We start from the raw sequence: 23,434 nt of genomic DNA, 5'->3' as shown, positions 1-23,434 counted from the left end.
TCGAACTTGGAGTTACGCAGTTTTTTATCTGACACTTCAGACTTAGTTCCACCAGAAAAGCACACGACAATAAATTGTAAGCTTGACAGAAGGTCTCAGCTCAATTGTTCAAAATTTTAGAAAACAGACTCCCAACGAAGAACGCGTTATAGCTACAAAGCAAGGAATAAAAAAATTATTAGCATGCTACAAAGAAATTCTACGTGAAAAAAAAAGGCATTGTGATGTCAAATGAATTTATTAGATTTTATGAAGCCATCGACATCGAAATAACTTTTTTACGTAACTTTTAATATTTTGTACATGTGCAATTTTTAAAAATATTTTTCTTCTAAACAAGTGTTTTTGTTAGTCCTTGATCCCAATTAAACAAAATTTATACGTAAGTCGAACTTGGTTATTACGAGGAAGATGGGACTGACTGAATTTAAACTCATTATATTAGAAAATAGGTATTTTTAAATGAGCGGTTACATAAGTCGCAATTCAAACAAAAATACACAATTAGAATTTTTCCGCGAAACAAGCATGGCATTCATAAATTACAAAAGAAGTTGTTTATTGTAATGAATGCTGGTAGGTACCTACTGAATTCAGCTTTGATTTTTACATGAAATTTCAACCATTTGCTTTGATACGTTGTCGGTGAAAACACCAATTAGGGACTCATAAACGTAATCCGATCCCGGCGGCATCGGTCTACGGTCGGATTTTATTGTTTAGGGTCGAAAATGTTTTTAAACGATCGACACATTAACAGTTTTAAGAAAACTTTTAACAATATTTTTGCTCAGTAGGTATATCTGATAAGTAGGTGGTTATAAAAGTGAATAAATATATGGAGAAAATCCTAAACTAAAATATCAACGAATGTTTTCTCATTACATCCGAGATCTCGCTATGCCCGTGATCGTAATAACTGAGTTCGACTGTATTTATAATGCAAAGTTGTACCCAGACTTAAGTGACTTCAACGTAAACGATTTTTGTCGGACCCACCTATCCCATAACTTCGGGGTATTACTGTATTTAGGAAAGTGATGATCAAAAAGATTTCGAGGTTCTAATGTAATATTATATAAATATAGTCAAGATCATTAAAAATACAAATCTTAAATACCTCGATTGTTGAAAATACATTGTCACTTATTAATATTTTAATATAAAAGAGTTTTGATACAAATATAAGAAAGTGTAATAAAATAATTATTTCTTCTTAAAAACATTACCGAAAAGCGCCCAGCATTGTCTAATATGTTCTTGGTGTCGAGCCAATTCAACATTTGGAACATATTCCTCAAGAGTTGGAATGTGTGAGTACAGTTTTTGGACTGTAGAAAGAGCGACACTTCTATTACCTTTAACCAGGCTTGCGTGGAAGTCACCGTTCACCAAATTTATAGCTGTGAAGAACATCGCCTTTATTTTGTCAGTGATACGAACATGGGGTAAATTAACTATAGTAGGCCAGTCATTGACGCATGCCTCACACATGCATTGAAATTTGTATCGAGTGGACAAGGACTGACGACGCTCCTCGAGTGAATCAAGTGTATGATGATATCTGAAAATAATACACTTATTAAAATCTGTCTAAGGTTGCCAGATGCGTCTGTGTGCGGTGGTATTGTCTCACACATAGGATAGAACAAAGGCCTTGTCCAGATGGCGCAATTTGACTCACATATAAAAACGTGCACGCATTCCAAGTACATGTGACCTCATTGAACCGTCCACATGCACTTGCAACGTGTCATTAGTGAGGCAACAAGCGCACAGATTCAACAAACTCTCGACAACACAACGTTTTTATAGCCAAAGCAAAATGAATAACGACCTCTTCGAGCTGGAAACGACAGTCTTATGGGCATTTCAAAATAAATTACGCCACCTAGGTTGTACAATACCAAGAATATATCTTGCTAGTATATCACGAGATATTAAGTCTCACAAGCCGTGTGTCACAAGTCAGTTGCGCTTGTTTTTTATGCCCATTAAAAAATGTATTACGTCACACACTGCCCAACGAAACGCATTATATGGACGCAGCACACATTTGGTACCTACTCAAGCGTAAAACGCGGTGAGACACGCGCTATGTGGACAACGCCAAAGGGTAGATGATATTGTGAAAATATAGACTAATAACTCAGTATTCAAATTTTATTTATTGTATGTAGTGAATATTACTAATTATTAATGTAAGACGTTCACTAATACACCTAATTATATTTTAATAATAACATAGTAATTAATTATTATACTACTGATTGATGTAAATATAATTTTGTGGCATGTTTAAATTGTATATTAAATCAATATATAAATATAGCCATATTCTAAAAATATGACCAAATAGATAAATACTGACTCATATGCCCATTAAAGGGAATAATTTATTCAAAAGAAAAGATTATAGATCATATTTTATATTTACACGAATGTGTATAATATTGTTTCGGTGAATCGATAAAATACACAATCCACTAGTGAAATCATGATTTATTTTACCAACGTCATTGGTGTGTATTTCATGTCAATTTGTTTCTAATAAAAACAATTATAATCATAATAAATTTAAAGTAAAATTCTTCGTGTATCAATATCGTTCAAGTATAACCCTACTTAAATCTAATTTAAACACTACCCATGTATACTTATCTCCGCGAACCTAACCTCCATGGTTTTTGACATTTGCTCTGCCACAGACAATAACTGTACGTATATGGGCACGTCTGTTGACAGTTCGACAGATTTAAATTGGGTAGTTTGAACTGATCTGTGGTGTGCCCACTAACGTACAGTTATTGTCTGTGCCAGGTTCAACCTGCTACTCAAACTGTACGTTCATGGCCACCTATTGCCAATCACTCACCGCCCGTTATTTTTCGCATATGGGTTTTTTTAAAAGGGGCTCATGGGCTCAACCTTCACCCATCAACCACCCATCGAAATCTTCACACGACAAGCTGGGTACGAAATTTATATACATGATAACTTATTGTTTTCTTATTAAATTATGGTAGGTACCTAGCATCCATGGGTTTCCTACATTCGCCGGCATTATAATACGGTGTGGACAAGCACAAAATAGTTATGTATTATGTATATATATGTAGTTTCAAATCTCTACCTACATCCTACAACCTAGCAAGCCAACTGATATGCAACTGATGTATTTTGATCATATTTCGATTTTCATTTGACAGATTGACGTTCGCGAATACTACCAATAAAACGTACCAACCATGTCTGTCAAACGGCATGTTGGTAGTATTTATCAGTGGCAAATATGTGACACAATAGATTTTACGGCATGGTGTGTAAACGGATTGGCATTTACGGGTGACATAGATTCTATGCCCACGCCTGTGTCATAGATTTTTTTGACATATATTCGCTTATGTGTGAACGGAATGGCATAGATATGATCATATACACTAAAACGCTATTGGCATGTCCTCCTCCTGTAAAATCCTCGGTACAGAGGATTCGTTTCTGATTTTGCCGTGTTGATAGTCGTAATTAGTGTTCCCCAAGATGACAGAGTGCATTTCGCTTGTATCACTGTTCGAATAGCCATCAATTCCTGATTAGCAAATTTCATAGTCACAATGAGGGGCATTATAGGACATTCGATTTTATGAAATCTTTCCCAACATGTCTTCCGACATACATCGCTGCAGAACATTACTATACAACAATGCTCACACGGAAGTAATGAATCGCTCATTTTGAAACATTCGTAACAGTTTTGTGAATAGAATGGCTCCAATAAAACAGTACAGTATGGCTGTTCTCTCACCACGACATCTCCAACTTTTATATCATCTGTAGCAACGATCATTCGACCCATTTTCTCATTATAAGCTATCTCAATGTTATTCGCAGCACAAGGAATCAAAGGATTCCGCTCTTTGGATAGTCGGAACTGCAGTTTGCATTGCATTTCTATATCATCTGTTTCATCTAGGACCGCAATGGCCTCCTCACACATGGCCTTCCGTTTGAAAAGTTTGGGCTTCAAGTTCTCATCATAGCCGACCGCTAGTGCGTGCTCTATATCACTTATGCATTCTCTGTAATTCTTAAACGTAAAATTCACAGCTGACCTGTTACCGAACGCCAATGATAGTTCTCTTGATAGATGTGGAGCATGGCAAATGGCTCGGTTGTAGTTTTCCAGAGCATTGTTAAAACCACTTTTTTTGAAATAATCATTGCCAATATTTCGAAACGAAGCCGACTTCTCTGCAGACTTTTTGATTTCAATTTTTTTAGTAAAGAGGTTTTTATGTTTTAAGAAATTATAGACCATTTCAACTTTTTGAGCTTCAGAATCGACTCTCTTGAGCTCTTGAAAAAAGCTTCGAACTTCACCGTTATGCACCATAAATTCAAGAACATGGTCATAAAATTTGTCTATATTATATGAAACTTCATCCATTTTTAGGTATTATACCAAATAACTATCGATTATTTCTGAATTTCAACCTGAAACTTTAATTCAGAAGAAAATTATTTCAGTACAGTCGGTTTACAGGAATTCAGGCGGGAACCGTGCTAATTTTCATAGCCGATTTGGCAAAATTCATGAATTCAAGAATGAAAACCAAACCTAACCTAACCCAAACTAACAAATAATCCAGTGTATCAGTTATTTTAAAAATTTATTCGCCTTCCTGTAAGTAAAACGACAAGATCCATTTTTACTTGTTATCAATTTGGGGCTCAAAATTTCAAATACAATAGAACAATAAATTATGAGCACAAAGAGAATGAGTCTATGGTAGGTAATTAATAATTACAAGATAAAAAGAACTTTTTATATACCATTTTTAAATTTTCTGTTGAATCATATAAACTTGACAATTCTATGTATTAATAAAAACTTTTTATTGTACTTGATAGAAATACTGAAGTATGAAATAGAAATTCTAAGTTTCAAATGTCTAGCTAGTCGGGAAGTTAGTTAAAAATCTTGGACAAACAAGAAAAAATTTGTACCAGATAAACAAGAATACAATGTAATAAAAACGTGGTAAAAATAGATACTTGGTTCAAATAGGTACCTCATTTGATAAACATGAAGTCAATACAAATATAGACCAGTGTTTCTTAACCTTTTTAGCCAATGGCCCCCTTGTGATTGCGTGTCTGGAAATTTGTATGTATGCAGTTCGCCATATCACACTTCGCCGTGAAATGTTGTATTGGAAATATAATATGGTCGTATATTAAAGACCGTCCAACCTCATTAGGTCGTATAGTAGACATAAAATTAACGTCTAAATAAAACACGGTTCTTGTTGGTTTACAGGAAGCCGCAGCAAACAAATTTTGAAAATACAGTACTCTCTCAGTAATCCGTCGCTCGATTATCCGACAACTACCATAATCCGCCGTTTTTTTACTAGTCAAAATCACAAATCAAGCTCTATAATCCGCCGATATTCGTATGTAAAATTTAGTAGTCTTCCACATGCCTACTTAATCGTGATAAAAGCGGTGGCTCTCCATGGATCAAGATGATGAAAACTGGGAACCGGAAGACTTAGTTCTGAGGAGTATACGCTGCTTTCAACTGAAGACGAGCTAATAAATACATCAATAAGCTTGGTTTCTGAGGATGAAGGCAATAATTGTCAACCTACTGCAGCTCATACAGTCAAATCAGAAGATGCACTGGCTGGGACTGACGCGTTACCATTAATTAACGGGCAGAGAAAAATAATGCAACCGTCAACACATTCACCGTGTTAAATAAACAAACAATACTGAACAAGTAGTTGTGCCAAGTCATTTACTGTTTAATATGTGTGTAGTTAATAAACTTAGTTTATAATTAATATGTATAATTTAATACATAATTCACTACGTAAGTAGTACAAATATCTCAATAAAAAGTATTTTTCGAAATATCTGTCTTAATTTTTACAATATTATGCACTATAATCCGCCGTTTTCACTAATTGGAAACTTGTCTGATTTTGGGGTGGCGGATCACTGAGAGAGTACTGTAGCCGATATATAGGGCTATTTGTTTGGTTTGGTTGGGTTAGGTTTTCATTCTTGAATTTTGCCAAAATCAGCCATGAAAATTGAATAAGTGTTCATATTGAATCTAATAAAATTGGAGACCGTATAGTATACGGTCATCTCTTTCCGATAAGAAAGCTCGCGCCGAACTGTGCCACGGTGAAATATTTTACATACAATTTACATGTAACCATATTCAAATAAACAAAATTACAATTGGCACTATAGCCTTGTACCCATGCACGTTCTTGCTTGACGGTTTTGCTCGATCGAGCATGTTGACTTGGAAGCATGCTTGTCGTTGCGTCCACACAGTCGAGCAACTCGACACAAGACGCTGTGAGACCACCGTCATACCTCCACGACTTTGACCACGAGTGAGAAAGAGGCCACACTAGCCTTGCCGGTGAGTCGTCACTCTCTCACTCGAATTAGATCGCGCAAGAATTATAGACCTTCAATCTTGTTCGGTTAGCGCAATTTGTTCAATGTCGAACAAAAAACGAGCCAGATGGTACACAGGTAGAGACATGTTGGAATCAACGTAAAACCATCGAGCAAGAACGTGCGTCTGTACTTACTATTATGCTTCTCCAAATTTATTGTTACTCGGGATCGGGAATTAAAAAATAAAAATATAGATAAAAATATAAATAGCCAAAGTCGTGTGACGTCATAATTGATTTTCATATAGGTACAAATGCGTCGATGACATTGAGCTACTTTACAAGCTGCTAGTCGGCGAGTTTAAAAGCGGGCGAGTTAGCTAGTGCATTGTGATGATGACACACAAAACTTTCCACTCGCTCAGAAGCCAACAAGCTAGCAAGTTGAAACCGTCATTTTTGGTACTATTTAACAGAACGTATTGAGTGTTAGTTTTTTAGCGGACGGTTCACCACCATCGCTTTACTGCGCAGATGCAGAACGGCCCACATGCCAGCGAGTAGCGAGTAAAGTAGCCCAGCTTCCAACTTTTCTCAGTATATTGTTTACAATCTGCTTGTTAGCTAGTTTGATGATGACACCGGGCGAGTTTACAAGCAGATTGTAAATTCGCTGACTTGTAGCTTGTAAAGTAGCTCAATGTCATCGACGTATAAGTACTTACTTATATTTAAGATTTTTGTCTGACAGTGACCCCCCAAAGGTTGAGTTTTCTCTTGTGGTCCAAAAGTAGCCACATGGCCCGCTTGAGAAACACTGATAAATAGATAATGATAGTAGGTAGATACTTGTCTGCAGTTATTAACAAGGAGTGGACCAATGACATTATTAATGGACAACACACTCAGTACTATAGCTAGCAAGTAAATTAGCGCATAGCGACATTCGCACATGTATAAGTAGACGTCACGTGACAAAATTTCGCAATTTCCATTATGCGATATCACGCATCGGGAATTTATAGCAATATCACCTTTATTGCAATGGCGTTAGAACAGTGTTTCTATTGTCAATGTTCATTTGAGCGAATGATTTTGATATTAAAAAAAATATGAATTATGCCATTCGGCAGACCCAACAAAAAGCATCAGGAATTTATAGCAATATCACATTTATTGTAATGGCGTTAGAACAGATTATGCCATTCGGCAGACCCGACAAAAAAGTGAATGTCATTTTTTTTTTCCAGATGCTTTGTCCATATTAATGTCATTGGAGTGGACATTAAAAATAGTTCATAAGTTTGAGTAGGTAGGTAAGTACCTACCTAAAATGAAAGATGATTTGACAGTTCAGTGAATGAATACTTACAGATATTATTTTAGTGAGATTTACAGACAGAAAATCTACGCAATCCTTGGTTGTTGGGACAATATATTTGAGACACAACTTTCAAGCTGTCAACACATCCGAATCGTTCCGGTTGAAGAAAGGTTGTGGTTGTGTCGTTGTGTTGTTTCTTTCAATGTCTTTGTTTCTCAGCTCAGTACATCACACCATGTTCATAGATACTATACACTAAACTGTTTGCCGATTGTGTACTGCTTTTCCACTGAATGCATCAAAGAAATGTCAAACTGATATAATATGTAGAATTGCCTCGATGAAAATGGATGGCCGGATCTCTTGCTGTCGCTTGACTCGATTTGACAGAAATAGGGCTGTTAAAAGTAATGAATACTTTCAACCAATACTTCGATCCTTTCTTGTCAATGTCGAATGATTCAATACTTTTTTCCTAGTTGCAATATTTAAATTCTGATTGGTGTCTATCATAGACTAACATTAGCATGAAGTTGGATATTTTTGACAGAAAACATGACATAATTGCACCGGGTCCAAGCTAAGGAAAACTATGCATTATACCCCGTTTACACGTCGTGCATGGATGTACTGTGCACAGTAAGAAACTTTATGGGGAAATATGTATTATCCTGCAGTTGGCAAGATTGCGTGCATAAATCAAACAAGAGTGGAAAATTCCAAATTGTGATGATTTATTGCGCGCAATTAAGATTATTTTCGATCTGCGCCTGCGCACTAGGGCGATAGAGAGCGAGATAGCGATAGAGAACATGACGGTAAAAAAAACGAACTACTCGGTTTGAGCTCCGATTTTCAATACGACCTGTCGTATTAGTAGTATAAAATGACAACATCGCGTCTCGCTTACCCTTGAAGAATGAGATTGGAGAGACAGTCAGCACTTTTACGTGTAAACAGTTATTGTCATGATAGTTAAATATAAGCACTATTGCCGACAGTAATTCCATGCACGTGTACAGGCGCTATTAGGCTTGATATATATGCAGTGGAGAATAACAACCGTAACGATCAGTCGCGCACACAAGATAGGGAGTTCAGGTCCAGAGCTGTGTATTTTCGTGTAGTTCATTCCCAGCGAATCTTTAGTGCGACACGTAACCTCAAACACTGCAGCTGGGTACAAAGCCAGTTCACTAGGACCAGACTAAACAGACCCACTATTTTTATTGAAAATTCAAAGAATCCCAGATGTTTTAATAATATAAGAAGTCTTCCACGGTGACGTCCCATGAGGGTAAGCGGGTTATGCCTTGCTTAGGGGCGGCAAACGAAGGAACAAATGCGATCAATACAACATTTGAAAAAGGTGAATATTTCACTAGAAAGATTTCATTAGAAATTACCGGCATCTTAGTTTTTTTTAATTATAAGGGGACCTCCAAACTAGTCATCACATCAGACCTTCATGTACCTGAAAATACCGCTGTTTTGAGAGTAGATTTCGTAGAAATTCCCTAATCCTCAGTAGATGATAATATATTAAGTGCACCTAATAATGTTGCATACAATTTGAGACAATAAAAGAAAGGGGTTGACGTTTTTAGTCTGGATAAGAGATGTCACTGGTTTTCCGGGAACACAAAATTATAGGGAACTGGCTTACCCTAGTGGGTGTGATATAACAAGCAATAGATCTCGAGTGTGGAAAAATATGCGATAATCTAAAACATGTGTTAGAATATGTTATTTTCAATAGTTACGTCTGTATGATAATAATATGCATTAATACTTTGGACGCGGAAGATGCACCCAGCGCGTAATGACCAGGCGGCTGATCGATGTAATTAACGTGCATCTTAAAGGTGATAATTAAAAATCATTATCTACTCAGCGGCGAATGAGTTAAAGTGTGTTAAGTACGTAAATGTAACGTGCATCCAATATTGAGTGCCGTCGGTATGATTTGTTATATTTGGGGTTTATGGATTGACCGCCATAAAATACCCTGCGTCGAAATATTGGCGATAGCGTTTACATTTTATATTTATTTACCTGTTCTGTGTCCCAGTCCCTAGCATGATCACCGGTAAAATTTCTTCCACCAAATGTAACGTATACCTACAATAAAACGAATGCATCAAGATTCCAATTCCTATCGATTATCGGAATCATCTAGATGTACCTGCTGATTATTTTTGTAATATTCAATTTGACTTGCAAGTGGGTAGGTATATAATTATACCTATCTTCAGATAGTTACGATATCAGAATCGGTTACTTTCATTCGGTACGTACCGATATCATGTAACGATAAGCATTCTATCGATATGACAACCCTATCGAATTCGAATGACGATAAAGTAGCCGGGAAGTACCAAAATTACCGTGTGGCGGGTTGCCAGTTTTTTAATCACGAATTCCCAAAGAATAGAAAATTTTAACTTTAATGCCAGCGCTCCATTGGCGAGCCAAAAGTCCGACGACAATAAGTCTTCAGATTTTTCTACGTTCTGCTACTGGCCAACAGACGTTCAACGAAACGAGTATATAATTAATTTGACGAGTAAAACAGTCGACTTTGACAGCATAGATAATATACGTATATCTGACAGTTAAATCGTGATGGCGTTAAATGATACCGACGTTTTATGTTTTTTGGGTTATTGGGTGGCAGATAATGTAATAACGAAGCAAAGGGTACACAAATACTGGGTGAAACATTGGATAAGGAAACGAACGACATTATCCCACACAAATTTAATACGAGAATTGCGTTTGCAACCGAGCGATTTCCGCAATTATTTGCGAATGTCGGAGGATGTATACACAGAACTGTATAATTTGGTCTCCCCATTTATTAAAAAAAAAAATACTATGATGAGGGAAGCTATTTCTCCTCATGATAGATTATGTGCAACCCTGCGATTTTTGGCTGCCGGCGGAACATTCACTGACTTGCATTATAGAACTGCGATTGGAAGACAAACTCTGGGCAAGATAATTCCCGAAACTTGCCAAGTCATCATTGACGTTTTGAAAGGAGAATATTTCAAGGTGTGTATTATATTATACGTCATCTAATAAAGTTGGGCAAATTTACAAATATATCATTAACAAGTAGACATCGGTTGGTCTTATAAAGTGAACGCTTAGTGGATTGTTTTACCTATATAAATCATAGACGGCAACATCATAAGAATGGCAGACAAGATGCATTTGAGATAGGTATATATATAGTCACAAATAAGGCCATCGTTGACATGCTAAATATTCAATAGACCATTAGAATGCTGTACCTAGCCAGGACTCTCCATATAGGCTGTAAGCAAGCTGCTTAATTATTCCTGTTGAATGTATTGTAATACTAGTCATATTCTTCGAAAAGCAAGCATGGAATTTGATTTCTAAATGAGGCCACATAATAATATAGGTTTGCTAACATAGCTCAAATACTTACCATTTGTTGTATCGCTTAAGCTAAGGTTTATAGGCATAAAAACAAACAAAAAAACAAATATTTTTACAAGATATTTATTCATACAAAAAACATTAATTTATTATACCGGCTTTTGTACATTTTTGCTTAATATACGATAAACTGGTTGAGTATGAACAGTAGTTGCTGGCATTATTTTGTCACTTTGTCCCATAAAGGCAACTTCATGCATCAGCTTCTCGGCCAGCAATCTTTGTCCCTGTGACATCGATCGTAGTTTCATGGCCATCATTTTGCCAAAAACATCAAATTCATCTTCAGTCTTGCTTAGTTTGTCGGTGATTAATTCTAACACTTTGTTGGCGCTATCATTCGATTTTTTTCGTTTGAACGATGGGGGTTCTGGTGCTCTATTGAGATTCGACCTTGGAGTAGTCGACAACGTGGATGTTGAAGGCGAATATTCTATCTGTAAATAAAATGTTGATTATTTTTTGTTGCAGTTCCCTGATACGCACGAAGAAATGGAGACGATTGCAGAAGAATTTAATAGTAAATGGCAATTTCCAAATTGCCTGGGCGCAGTTGATGGGAAACACATTGCAATCGTGCCACCTGCAGGCGCCGGCTCCCACTTTTATAATTACAAACATTTCCACAGCATTGTTTTGATGGCGATTGCAAATGCTAATTATGAATTTATTTATGTTGATGTTGGAACAAATGGACGTATTTCTGATGGAGGCGTACTGAGAAAATCTGATTTTTTCAAACGTTTAGACGAAGGCAGATTAAAAATACCTGCACCAAAAAAACCTACTGCTAATTCTGATGCACTGCCATTTGTTTATATTGGCGATGAAGCCTTTGCATTACGTAACGATTTCATAAAGCCGTATTCACAAAGGCAATTAAATCACAGTAAAAGACTATATAATTATCGGACATGCAGAGCCAGGCGAATTATAGAAAATGTTTTTGGCATTTTAGCTGCTAGATTCCGCATTTTTCAAGCTCCAATAAACATGAAAATTGAAAATATCAATACAGTTGTATTAACTTGCTGTGTGCTGCACAACTTTCTTCGTCGCAAATCAACACATACTTATACTCCTTCTCATGACCTTGATAGGGAAAATCCTGAGACAGGTTTAATAGAGCTCGGACTGAGGTCACAGGACACCTTAGCGCCTTTGGAAGCAACGACTAATCGGAACTCGACTGCCAATGCTAAGAAAGCGCGAGGAGATTTCGAAAAATATTTTAATACTACCGGGGCTGTCACATGGCAAGAAAGTATGATAAGCAATAGATAAATTAAACCAATGTAACAATTTAGTTAAAATGTTTTACCTCAATACAATCTTCGTTGTTTAACGAGTTGGAGTAACTCTCATCAGGAGACATGTTTTCCAAATCGTCCACCATGCTGGATATTGAGCTCGATTCTGTAAAACAAAATGTAAATTGTTAAAATACAACATAATACTCAAACTTGTTTTTTATTATCTCTCCCCTAAGTACCCATTCCTTCATACGGTTAATATTGATATTGGTATAATTGGTGTAATCCAGTATATCGGGTATTTTCAAAATGTGTTTTCCGCTGTATTCCTCATAACCAAACTGTACCATTAATTTTGATTGATGATTGACGATTTATTGATTGTCTCTGAAGGAACCTAACTCGAGCGATTTTTGATTTTATGATCATTTCTTTTCTTCTTCTTTCGACCATGTCCGATCATAATATGGACCTCCACGGAGTGGAGGTTTGTATTGACAGATTTTGTTTTTACGAGAAATGGATGTCAGCCACTTGCTCAACATATTAGGTCCATACTCTGACTCATACACAAATTGAAATTCAATGTGTACTTGTCAGACCCAGGATTTGAACCTGGGACCCGACCACGACTCAATAAGCCGCGCTTCCACCGCCATGATCGTACCTATATATTATTATTTCTTACCTACCTCAGCAAAGAATAAATAATTTTATTGTGACTAGAAATGATTCATAGCTGTATGTTTTAATTGCTTAATAGTAGCTAATCTAATGCGATGTCACTTTCAGAGATACGACAATGTCATAGTCTGCACGTGTATAATAAATAGCTTTAAAGCATTCCCTCGTACCTATATATTATTATTATTTATTACCTACCTCGGCAAAGAATAAGAAATTTTATTGTGACTAGAAATGATTCAAAGCTGTATGTTTTAATTGCTTAATAGTAGCTAATCTAATGCGATGTCACTTTCAGAGCTAGGTACGACAATTTCATAATCTGCACGTGTATAATAAATAGCTTTAAAGCATTCCTACGTACCTTCCATTTGGTCGTTCAAGAACTCCAAATTTTTATAGTACCACAGTTTGGGTAGATAAACTGCGTCTGTGCCGGCTCCGCTTCGGTATGATGTCCTTACTTTATTTCTCTCCTTTCTGTAACCCGACCTCAATGTCTGTATTTTCTTTTTAACATCGTCGACCCTTGCCTGCGGCTCCACCTTGATTAAAATCTCCAAAAGTTCCGCATACGCCAAGGACTTGGCATCACGATTCTTGTATAGTAGGCTGGTCGTCTTCCACAACGATGGGTTGTCTTTAAAACAACTAATAAAATCTTCCAAGAAACTTTTCGAATGTACTCGTAGATCTACCATTGTTGTTATCGATGTGAGATGTCCGAACACTTTGAATGACAGTAAAATAATGATGGCGCTGTCGTCCGTCGGCATAGATATAAATAATGTGACGGTAAAGCGTGGTGAACGTACGAATTTCAGCGGCTCGGCGAGTAAAATATCAAACATGTTTGAAATCCAACGAGCCTGGTCTGCGGATTAAAAAGTCCGCAGACCTGGGGTGCTCCACGCGAAAAAAAAGTCCGAAGACTGTAAATCGTCTGACTTGCGTGCCAATGGAGCGCCGGCATAATAAGTATTTACGTAGTACGTTAACGTTGCTAATCGTGCAATAGTTATGGTATATTTTGTACTATAATTTTGGTCACGTACCAATAAACGACGTACGTAAAATTATTGAATTGTTTTGACATCATCTTTAAACACAGTGTATCCAATAATTTTACATAATATCTATATGAGAAATGTAGTTTAAAACTTGTGTTCTCATTTCACTAAAACCAAAAGCACTGTGTTTTTACTATGTAGGGCATAATAATGTATTATGGCCATTATCTATCTGACTGCAGAAAATATTTACTATAGTAGAACAACTCAACCTAAAAATTGCGCAAATTATACATAATTCATGGTGATGGCATATATATGTACTAATTTTACATAATACCTATAAGAGAAATTGTAGTTTAAAACTTGTGTTCTCACTTCACTAAAAAAAATCACCGTCTTATTACTTAGTAGGGCAGTATTAATTGGCATGTAATATTATTATCTAGGTATGGTCTTAATATACCTAGGTTACAAATAATATTATTATTTATCATAATTATAGCCAATACTGATGGTCAATAATATAAAAGTATTCGTCATTTTATTCCATCACTCCATCATTCCACCCATAAACCCTGTTTACACGTGCATGGATCTACTGCTAACAGTACGTCTTATCGTGGCTTCATAGCGCTTTATATACACCATATATATATATATATATATATATAGGTACAACAATTTAGGTAATCGTGTAGGTCTGCTTTTGAAATTAAATAATAAATATGGAATTCAAATGTTCTCACCCGAAAATCATAATGGCAACTGATCACATTCATTTGCAGTCTAGTTTTAATAACTTCCAATAGTACGGTGAAGTATTATGGCATGAAAAAATAAATAGCTTAATATTATGTACTATAGTTTGTGAGGAAATATTTCTTTTGCAACATGTACTATAATTTCGTCATACGAGCGACTGCCATGACCATAGACTAATATCAAAGAAGTATTATAAAAATTACACTTTTTATAATATTTATATACATATGTTTGTAAGATAATAATATGTAAATACGTTTTAAATTAAAAGCTACCTATTCAATTTTTAGAAGCAAAGATTTTAATAAGTACATTTTTTGTAAATAATGATATCGTGGCAACTCTGACTGTCATGGCCGTCGTCCTCTCGCCGTTTTTAATGTCTATATCCAATATATATTATTATCTATGGTGTCCTGGATTTTCGACGTCCGTAAACGTACAATGCAACAATTAGTACAAACTGAAAGTCTATGCTGAACTCCACATTCCTTACTCCACATATGGAAAGTGTCTTAAAAGCTATCACCACTGACCAGCGCTTCAGTCTCCTATGCTGTTATATAGATTAAGAAACTTGCTCCATAGAGCACAGATTGAAGTATACTCAAATTTCTTGGCTGACAAAATGTTTTTGTAAGGTGAGTACCTACCCATTCCACCACTTGTGATCAAAATTCACTTACCTATTAGTGGATCCGCTGGACGAGCTTCCTGGCTTTATGCTTCCACGCAATTATAGCGTGTGTCTGAACCGAATCCCGTGTAGGCATTCCATGCCTACACGTGATTATATTATGATGCATAAGTTTGGTTGAAAAAGTCCCACCTTGCGAGTGCGGTGAGATTGGAATAGTGTCATGAGAAGGCATGCATGTTACATGACTCCACGGAACATATCGTAGAGCCATGGGGTCTTTTTACTGGTTCAACGCCACCGGCCGCTGTCATCTGTCAGTGAGCGCAGTGTTGCCAACCGAACTATAATTATAGTACATTTTGGTTCGCGAACTATTTGAAAAGTTACATTTTCGTCTGCGTACTACATAGATGTTATAAATATAGAGATAGGCAATGAAGCGGGTTACTCATGCAACCAAATGAAGCATGTCGACGACAGCCGACAACTTACGAGAAAAAGCGACGCGATAAAAAAAATGCAGGGCATCACTGAGGATTTACGTTGGCCCTTTGACCGTAGTACCTTACGTAGTTACTACGTACTCATATAATATAATAATTTTCATCGAAGGAAGGTTTAAAATAATAACACTGTTAGGATTTTAGTATAATTATATTTGAAAGTTGGGAATTTATGAAAAGATAGGTAGGATAATTAGGTACTTACTCTATATGTCTTTCAAAAGTAATACAAGTAATAAAGTAAATATAATAATAGCAATAAAGTAATTAAAGTAAATAAAATTATAAAAGGATAATATATGTCATATTATATTAATCAAAAATAAAGTTTACACAAAGATTTAGAAAACACATTAATTCTTGAAAATATCCCATCACTGTAATTAATTCAGCCTTAATTAAGTTTAACTTACATATTTGTAATTAGTTCGGGTTTAATTAAGTTATACTACAATATTATATATACTTACAATATATATAATATATAAAAAACTTTCCAAAATTTCTGTTATGATAAATATTAAGAGAATTAATAAGAAATTTTTGAATTAATAACTAATCATTCAAAAATAAGAAACAAAGATCATATTATCACATATCACAAAACGTTTACCTAGGGATTGCAATACCGAATGAAAATATCAATACCGGTTTTTTGGTGTTTCTTATTGAATACCGGTATTCATTGAAACATAAAAAAGTACTTATCAGTAAAAATATAACTATCAAAATCTCTTTAAAACATTATTTTATAGTAAAAACCTACTTACCTACATTTATTATGTTGACATTTAAAATTGATCATAAATATTGTAGAATTGGTGATTTATACAAATAATTTGAATAAATTGATAATTTTAACTAAAACTATCAAAAAAGCTAGTTCAGTAAGATGTGCAAATAAGTAGGTTTGCAGGAAATGCCTCTTCAATTCAACGCGTGTACAGTCATCAATAATTTTATTATAGAATTCTGCTAAGTCTTGAAAGTGTTTCAATTGTTTTCTTAAATATTGTTTTCGAGGTGTTTCACAGATGTCCTTGGGAAGATTTTCATTTCTGGGTGATATGCCAATGTCATCATGTGTTTCTATGACATTCATGGATTGCTATAAACAATAAAAACAACATTAAAAAAAAAATATTGGCGGTGATGTTTTTCTGTATATATTATCTGAGGTGTTTTCAAGTTATGTATGTTAAATAAACAACTTATATTTACCACACATTCTGAGGACGATGATTCTGGAGAAATTGATGGGAATGCATTTTGTTGTAATACGTGCTGTCCTTTTGATATATTAGTATTTTGTAGTTGTGATCCTTATCGTCACAACTACAAAATAAAAGAGAAAAAAGAAGTCTCTCTAGATGGGATGGAATAAAGTATAAAGTTAAAGAGCTGAGCATAAGACATAAGCAAAGGCCATGGGTTACGTGCATCCTTTTCAAGCTGAACAATAATTACTTCCGTAACCTCGCAACTGACAACTGTAAAAAATTAAATTAGAATACAAAAAGGAATTGCACGGCTGAAGGCACGTGCAATCTATGATTAAAGATGTACTTATTAAAGTCCTGGACGCCACACGGTCTTGATACCGTGAAAGATTATAATTATATAGCAGTGTGGAATAAAGGGGAAATAATAAATGAAAGAGCAATTTATGTACTTGACCGAAACTATATTATAGCAAAAAACAAGAATATTACATTAAAAGGTTATTAAGGAAATACTATAATAAAGGCAAGCAGCTAAGTTTTAAAAGAAACATTGGAAGATAAGTGAATCAAATAGTAATAGTTTTAAAATACCAAACTTGGAACGGCACAGAGGCTTGAAGCACTGCGGCTGCAATCGTGCTGCTTTAAGTGACGTCCATTATAAATGTTGGTAAAACCAAAACAGAGCACGACTATCCTGTATGACAGACCGAATCAAAAAGCCGCGTTGCTTCTTTCGCACCTCGCGACGTCCGTTGCGGCCGGAAATTCCAACAGCGACATCTCTTATTAATCGCGTCGCTCCATCGACGTTACCATAGATCATCGTCGGGGTTGCCAGAAGTATGAATATTGGTTATGTTCATTTTGAACTTAACACTTTGTTTGAAATTTTAATAAATTTCCTGTCAAAATGCGCCGAACAAACGACGTGATGGTCCTTTGCCACCCAATCTATGCCACGTACTATTTTTGACCAATTTAGCCGACGTTCCAAGTCGCGGGGAAACCTAAGGCAAACATAATATAAGTAGTACGTACATATCTATAGGTAGGTATATGGATTATAAATATCTGAACACAAACATGTCTCATAATCAATTAATATTGTAAACAAAATAAATAAATATATATCACGTTATTCACAATCTTAAAAAATCTTGTGTACTGGTATTCCACGAAGAATTAACAGTGAATAATATCAAAGTATCAACGCATACAATGATATAACAATGCTCAAATATACGATACAATCAAAATGTGTTTCTTATATTCAATTATAATATTAATAATCAATGCTTTCACTTAAATGCGGTTCTGAGCAATACAAACACGACTGGTGTGTCATGCTATGTAAACAGAGTAATTCGGAACGACTTTAAGCATGCGTTAGGCAGCCGAGATTATTTTAGATTATTATTTTAACATGTATAAAAGTAATTAAATATACTCACTTGTGATACGTCACAGCTCCTAAGCGTTTATTCTTTTCATTACTATCGTTTTTACAATTTAACACACTACACACAACCATTTTTACTGAATATTACATAGCTCAGGTGAACCTTCCACGTTGATTTACCAATGCAAACTGAGCGTCAATGTGACGCACGTTGAAGTGCTACCATAACTTGATTCCCAGCCTGCCTCACCATACTTTCATATAAGTTGCCGTCCCTAGGCGTACTATTAAAAAAGTATAGTACGTCAAAAATGCCACACTTGAATATTTTTATTAATTGAATTCGCCGGTTTGGTTCAGCGAGAGTCATAATATAAGATCTCAGTGTGCGATATTAGTTTATGGACGTGGTTTTGCGTTGTATACCTACTCTAAAAACTAACGTGACAGATAATGACGGCGGCCGGTGTTAGCATTTTTCGGTCGTAAGAGGTGTTATAATTAAGCAGGGCATCGGAATTTCTCGAATTCTCTTATGTTTATGTGACAAACAAAAAAGTTTCATTTTCTACATGTCCTATAATTTTTACCGAAATACTATAATGGCTTGGACCGCGTACTATAATTCGATGACAAAAAGATAGCTAAAATTCAAAATGGCGACTGACAGATTACGATGACGGAGAACCAGTAAAAAACACCGAGCCATGTAACATGCATGCTCTCCCCTGAGGAATTTCACCCATATACCAGAGCAAACCGGAAGCTATTGCATGGATTAACGCCTTGCCGGTTACACTGTGCCCTGTTCGTATGATTTTGTTTTTAATAATACTTATCTTTTTCATCAAGATTATAATACTTACTTATAGAAAAGTTATAAAACTACATAATATAGTAAAAATGCCCGTAATAACATTTTGAATGTAGAAATCACTGACTAGGTATATTCAACACCAATTTATGTAATGTAAAGCCATATCATCAATAATGGCACTTGTCCACGTGCATGGATTCATTGGCAACAATTGCATGTAAATTAAATTATCGTGAGAATAACTGTTTCCACACAATGTTTTCCAATCTCATTCCTCAAGCATTAGCGAACACGTTTGGTGTCGTTGTATTTGTGTGTATGACAGGTTCGGACGGTTGTCAAAATCGGTAAACATCAAAATGTTCTACGCATAGTGGTTCGTATTTTTCTGTCAGGTTCGCCACTATATTTCTACTGCGTATGCGCTTATATCGTCCAAGTTGCAACTACTACGTAAAAATTCAGAAACCGGTGAAATTTTTTGATCCATCCATAAGACTTGCAACTTGAATGATGGTATATGTTTACACTTGTGTCTTCTTGTTATGGCTGCGATAATACGTACTGCCAGCAGTAAATCCATGCACATGTAAACAGGCTACAATACATAATTCAAATCGATTGACGGAACAAAATGTATCAATGGCGGTACGTTGAACCTTTACGGAAATAAAAGTTCCCAATACACCAATAGTGAGGGCTGTGCAGTTGGTCAATACACTCCCTAGAGTGCGCAATGTATTTTGTTTAGGTTTCAGTTAGATTTAGATTCTTCATGCATCAGGTCCATATCCACTTCTCCTTCACTCATCAATCGTATTCTTATTTCTTAACCCAGGGGTCGGCAAACTCTTGAACCAAAAAAGCCAAATATGAATAGCACAACGGTTAAATTTTTTTTCGAGAGCCATACTTGCTTAAATATTTTACCTCGTTTTTATTAGATCGTTGCAATCGATTTTAACTAACTTCAGTATTTATAATATTCCTAATAAGACAGGTGGACAAAAAATAAAAATTTTGAATTTTGTAAAAATTGTGAATTGGGAATTCGGCAAAAAAAAGAGCCTTACGCCTATACCCCAAGAGCCGCGGTTTGCCGACCTCTGTCTTAACCTAAACATTTTATTAATATTTGTTGAATAATCGTGGTTTTAGCTGTCCCGCATGGGACTTAAAAAGCTGGACGTCCTGCAAGAATCGGGATGTCTGGCAATCCTGGTGAGTACATACTGACTCGTCGCAGCCATGACTTCTTGGATGAAAACTGTTTCCTCGTGTCATGCTAATCAGGCACCAGTAGTGAGGGTTGTGCAGTTGGTCAAAGTACATATTGACAACGTGATGTAATATAGTATTTTTTTTCTTTTCAGATTCCTCCAAAACCAACTACACCACAGACCGGCAACGTAAAATCGATAGCCAAACAATACACTGCCGACCAACACTCAAGATATACCTACCATGAATATCAACAGTTTACCAACAGAAATATTAATTAAAATATTCACTCTTCTCTCGTATAACTCTATTGTTCAAGTAGAACAAGTATGTATCCGATGGAAAGAGGTCGCTCGATGTCGCGATATTTGGGATCGGATGTTGATTACATACAATGGTTGTACTGGTTTGCCCACATTTATAAGTACATATCAGAAGCACTTTGATTGTATCAGACGTATTCATATTAACAACAATCTTAACATACCTGAAAATATAGAATACATTTTATCCAAATGCTCTAAAATTGATAAACTTAGTATGTTATCTTATGAAATAGATGTTGAAGTATACAAATATATTGAGCCTCTGTGTGATTTGAAAAAATTAACTATTGTCGAACGTTGGTGTGATAATCGTGAGTTAAATTTAGATTTGAGTTGTCATCCTCTGCTGAATTCTTTTGTGTGTAATATTGGTTTGAGTAACCAAAATTTTGACAAGCTTCTTAAGTGTCAAAACCTTGCACATTTATGTATTACGGGTGGATATGTTACTGTATCCCAAGAAAATATAATAAAATTGCTAATCCAACAAAAGTATACATTAAAAACATTGGTTTTATACGCTGACGAATTATACGATGATACCGTATTACAGTATATATCAGAGTGCAAAAATATATCCAAACTTGGATTAGTTTGCAAAAAAATGACAGATTTTGGTCTAAAGTTAGTGTGTAAATTACAAATGATACAGTACTTGCATTTTTGTGATAACGACGTATTTACAGCTGAAGGGTTGATAGAGTTGTTTTCAAACATGGTGAAATTAACGAGTCTTCGATTGAGAATGATTAAAGGTGTCGACGTAGAAGTGTTAGATGTTGTTGCCAAAAAGTGTCCTTATATAAAAAATGTATCGCTTGCATACTGCCCATCGATACAAAATATTGACTCAATGGATAGGATACCAGAAATATTTTCAGATAAAGTTTTGGTCAAGTGTATTCCTGAATCGGATGATGATGAGTTTTAGGACACCTTGGCATACTTGTGAAACAAAAGACAGTGGGTGGGTGGATGATTTAGGCTGAAGAGACAGAAATTAGCTGTACGAACTGCCACTTGGATTGGTTGAATTTCTTTTGATGTCACCATGCTCGAGAATAATAGCGTCTGTACATGTGAATGGATTTACTTGCAGCAATAGTGCGTATTTTACCACGGTAGGTACTTGATTTTGCACAGTACCGATGCTCGAGTGTGGCGAAGGCGGTGCGTGGGGAGCAGTACTCGCAGCTGGAAGCCTAATCGGTAATGCCGGTCCGACAGTCCGATTTCAATATATTCGCATTACACGTGCGCCACAGCGAAATATGAAATATATCTACAATGATATATTAACATTGTTAAAATTTATATTTGCAAGCAATTTATGACAAATAAACATTTATTTTTATTTTTAATCAACCGCAGCACCCCCAAATATCTTATCCACGAGCCGCCACTGAACAAATCCCAACTGTCTCGTGAAAATTCATAAGCTTCCGAACTTCCTGATTCATGCATGCAATCTTGCAACTTGCCTGATAATACATGTTTACAAATGCATTTTCTTGTTATGGCCGCGATAAAACGTACTGTCAGCTGTAAATCCATGCACATGTAAACGGGGTATTATACTGCCTTTATGAATCGATTACTGCCGGCAATAGCATGCACATTAACCTTTTCTATGATCACGATATTTCTATAGCAATATCTGACAGGCCGCAGACTTTTTAGCAAAAATAAAACCTAATTAAAAAAATCGGTAATACTGATAATTTTCATAATTCTTCTTGGCTTAGTATTTCATATTTATTCAAACAGATGTCAATGTGTTTAATTTTTTAGATTATCCAATTCAATCTACAGTGGCTACTGGCTAGTAATCTGAGTTTAAAGTCAGACGAGATAATCAGCGAAATTTGTATGTGTGGCCTGTCGATCACGGCCTCATAGAGCGAGAAAACTCACTGACATCATAGAATCGGTTTTAAACTGTTGGCACAATAATAAATTGTTTATACATAAAACATAGATTGTGTCATACCAATGTCACTTTTCAAGTATAAACGGGAGATGTTACTTTTGTGCGCTTTTGACGCAAATAAATTTGGATTTTACAGTAGTTGTGAAAATGTCAAGGGAATTATAAAGAATGATTGATTTGATTCTACAACGTGTAATACGAGGGTGGGTCAATAAGTCCTTAGAAAAGCCGACAGGTGGTGCGACTAGTACTGTAAGCGGTTTGTTTTCATGCAGCGGCACTACCGATTCAGTATGCTGCGAAGTTTCAATCAGATTGGTCGGGTTGTTGTTTTTTATTTTCGTACATTTAAAAAAAAATTTGCTTGTTTACAAAAATGGAGAAAATTGAGTTTAGAGCTGTTATTAAACATTTTAATATAAAAGGGTTAACAGCAAAGG

General features: G+C 35.6%; 2 protein-coding genes across 2 annotated transcripts; both read right to left on the bottom strand.

Moving 5' to 3' along the window:
• Positions 1-1,206: 1,206 nt before the first annotated feature.
• LOC147069744 (protein-lysine N-methyltransferase SMYD4-like) lies at positions 1,207-3,997 on the bottom strand. The gene is made up of 2 exons (XM_085950872.1): positions 3,546-3,997; positions 1,207-1,564 (listed from the first exon to the last, which is right to left on the bottom strand). The coding sequence occupies exons 1-2, from the start codon at positions 3,995-3,997 to the stop codon at positions 1,207-1,209; spliced, it is 810 nt and encodes a 269-aa protein (XP_085806998.1).
• Positions 3,998-11,274: 7,277 nt separating this feature from the next.
• On the bottom strand, positions 11,275-13,216 carry LOC147069743 (uncharacterized). The gene is made up of 2 exons (XM_085950841.1): positions 12,542-13,216; positions 11,275-11,657 (listed from the first exon to the last, which is right to left on the bottom strand). Exons 1-2 carry the CDS (start codon positions 12,614-12,616, stop codon positions 11,310-11,312), a joined length of 423 nt encoding a protein of 140 aa, XP_085806967.1. The 5' UTR covers positions 12,617-13,216; the 3' UTR covers positions 11,275-11,309.
• Between the last annotated feature and the right edge of the window lie 10,218 nt (positions 13,217-23,434).

This window comes from Rhyacophila brunnea, unplaced genomic scaffold (genome assembly GCF_057557595.1).
Source record: "Rhyacophila brunnea isolate RB1 unplaced genomic scaffold, BYU_Rbru_1.0 scaffold_23, whole genome shotgun sequence".
Lineage (NCBI taxonomy): Eukaryota > Metazoa > Arthropoda > Insecta > Trichoptera > Rhyacophilidae > Rhyacophila > Rhyacophila brunnea.
Note: the sequence above shows the minus strand (reverse complement) of the source record. Positions and strands in the feature narration are given on the sequence as shown.

Bases quoted from the DNA above. Each gene is read 5' to 3' on its own strand.
- LOC147069744 (XM_085950872.1), bottom strand. From the start codon at position 3,997: ATGTGTGAGGAGGCCATTGCGGTCCTAGATGAAACAGATGATATAGAA. The intron at 1,565-3,545 runs GTCATCTTGGGG...TATTATTTTCAG, and splicing joins ATACAAGCGAAATGCACTCT to ATATCATCATACACTTGATT.
- LOC147069743 (XM_085950841.1), bottom strand. From the start codon at position 12,616: ATGGTGGACGATTTGGAAAACATGTCTCCTGATGAGAGTTACTCCAAC. The intron at 11,658-12,541 runs GTAAAACATTTT...TTTTATTTACAG, and splicing joins ACAACGAAGATTGTATTGAG to ATAGAATATTCGCCTTCAAC.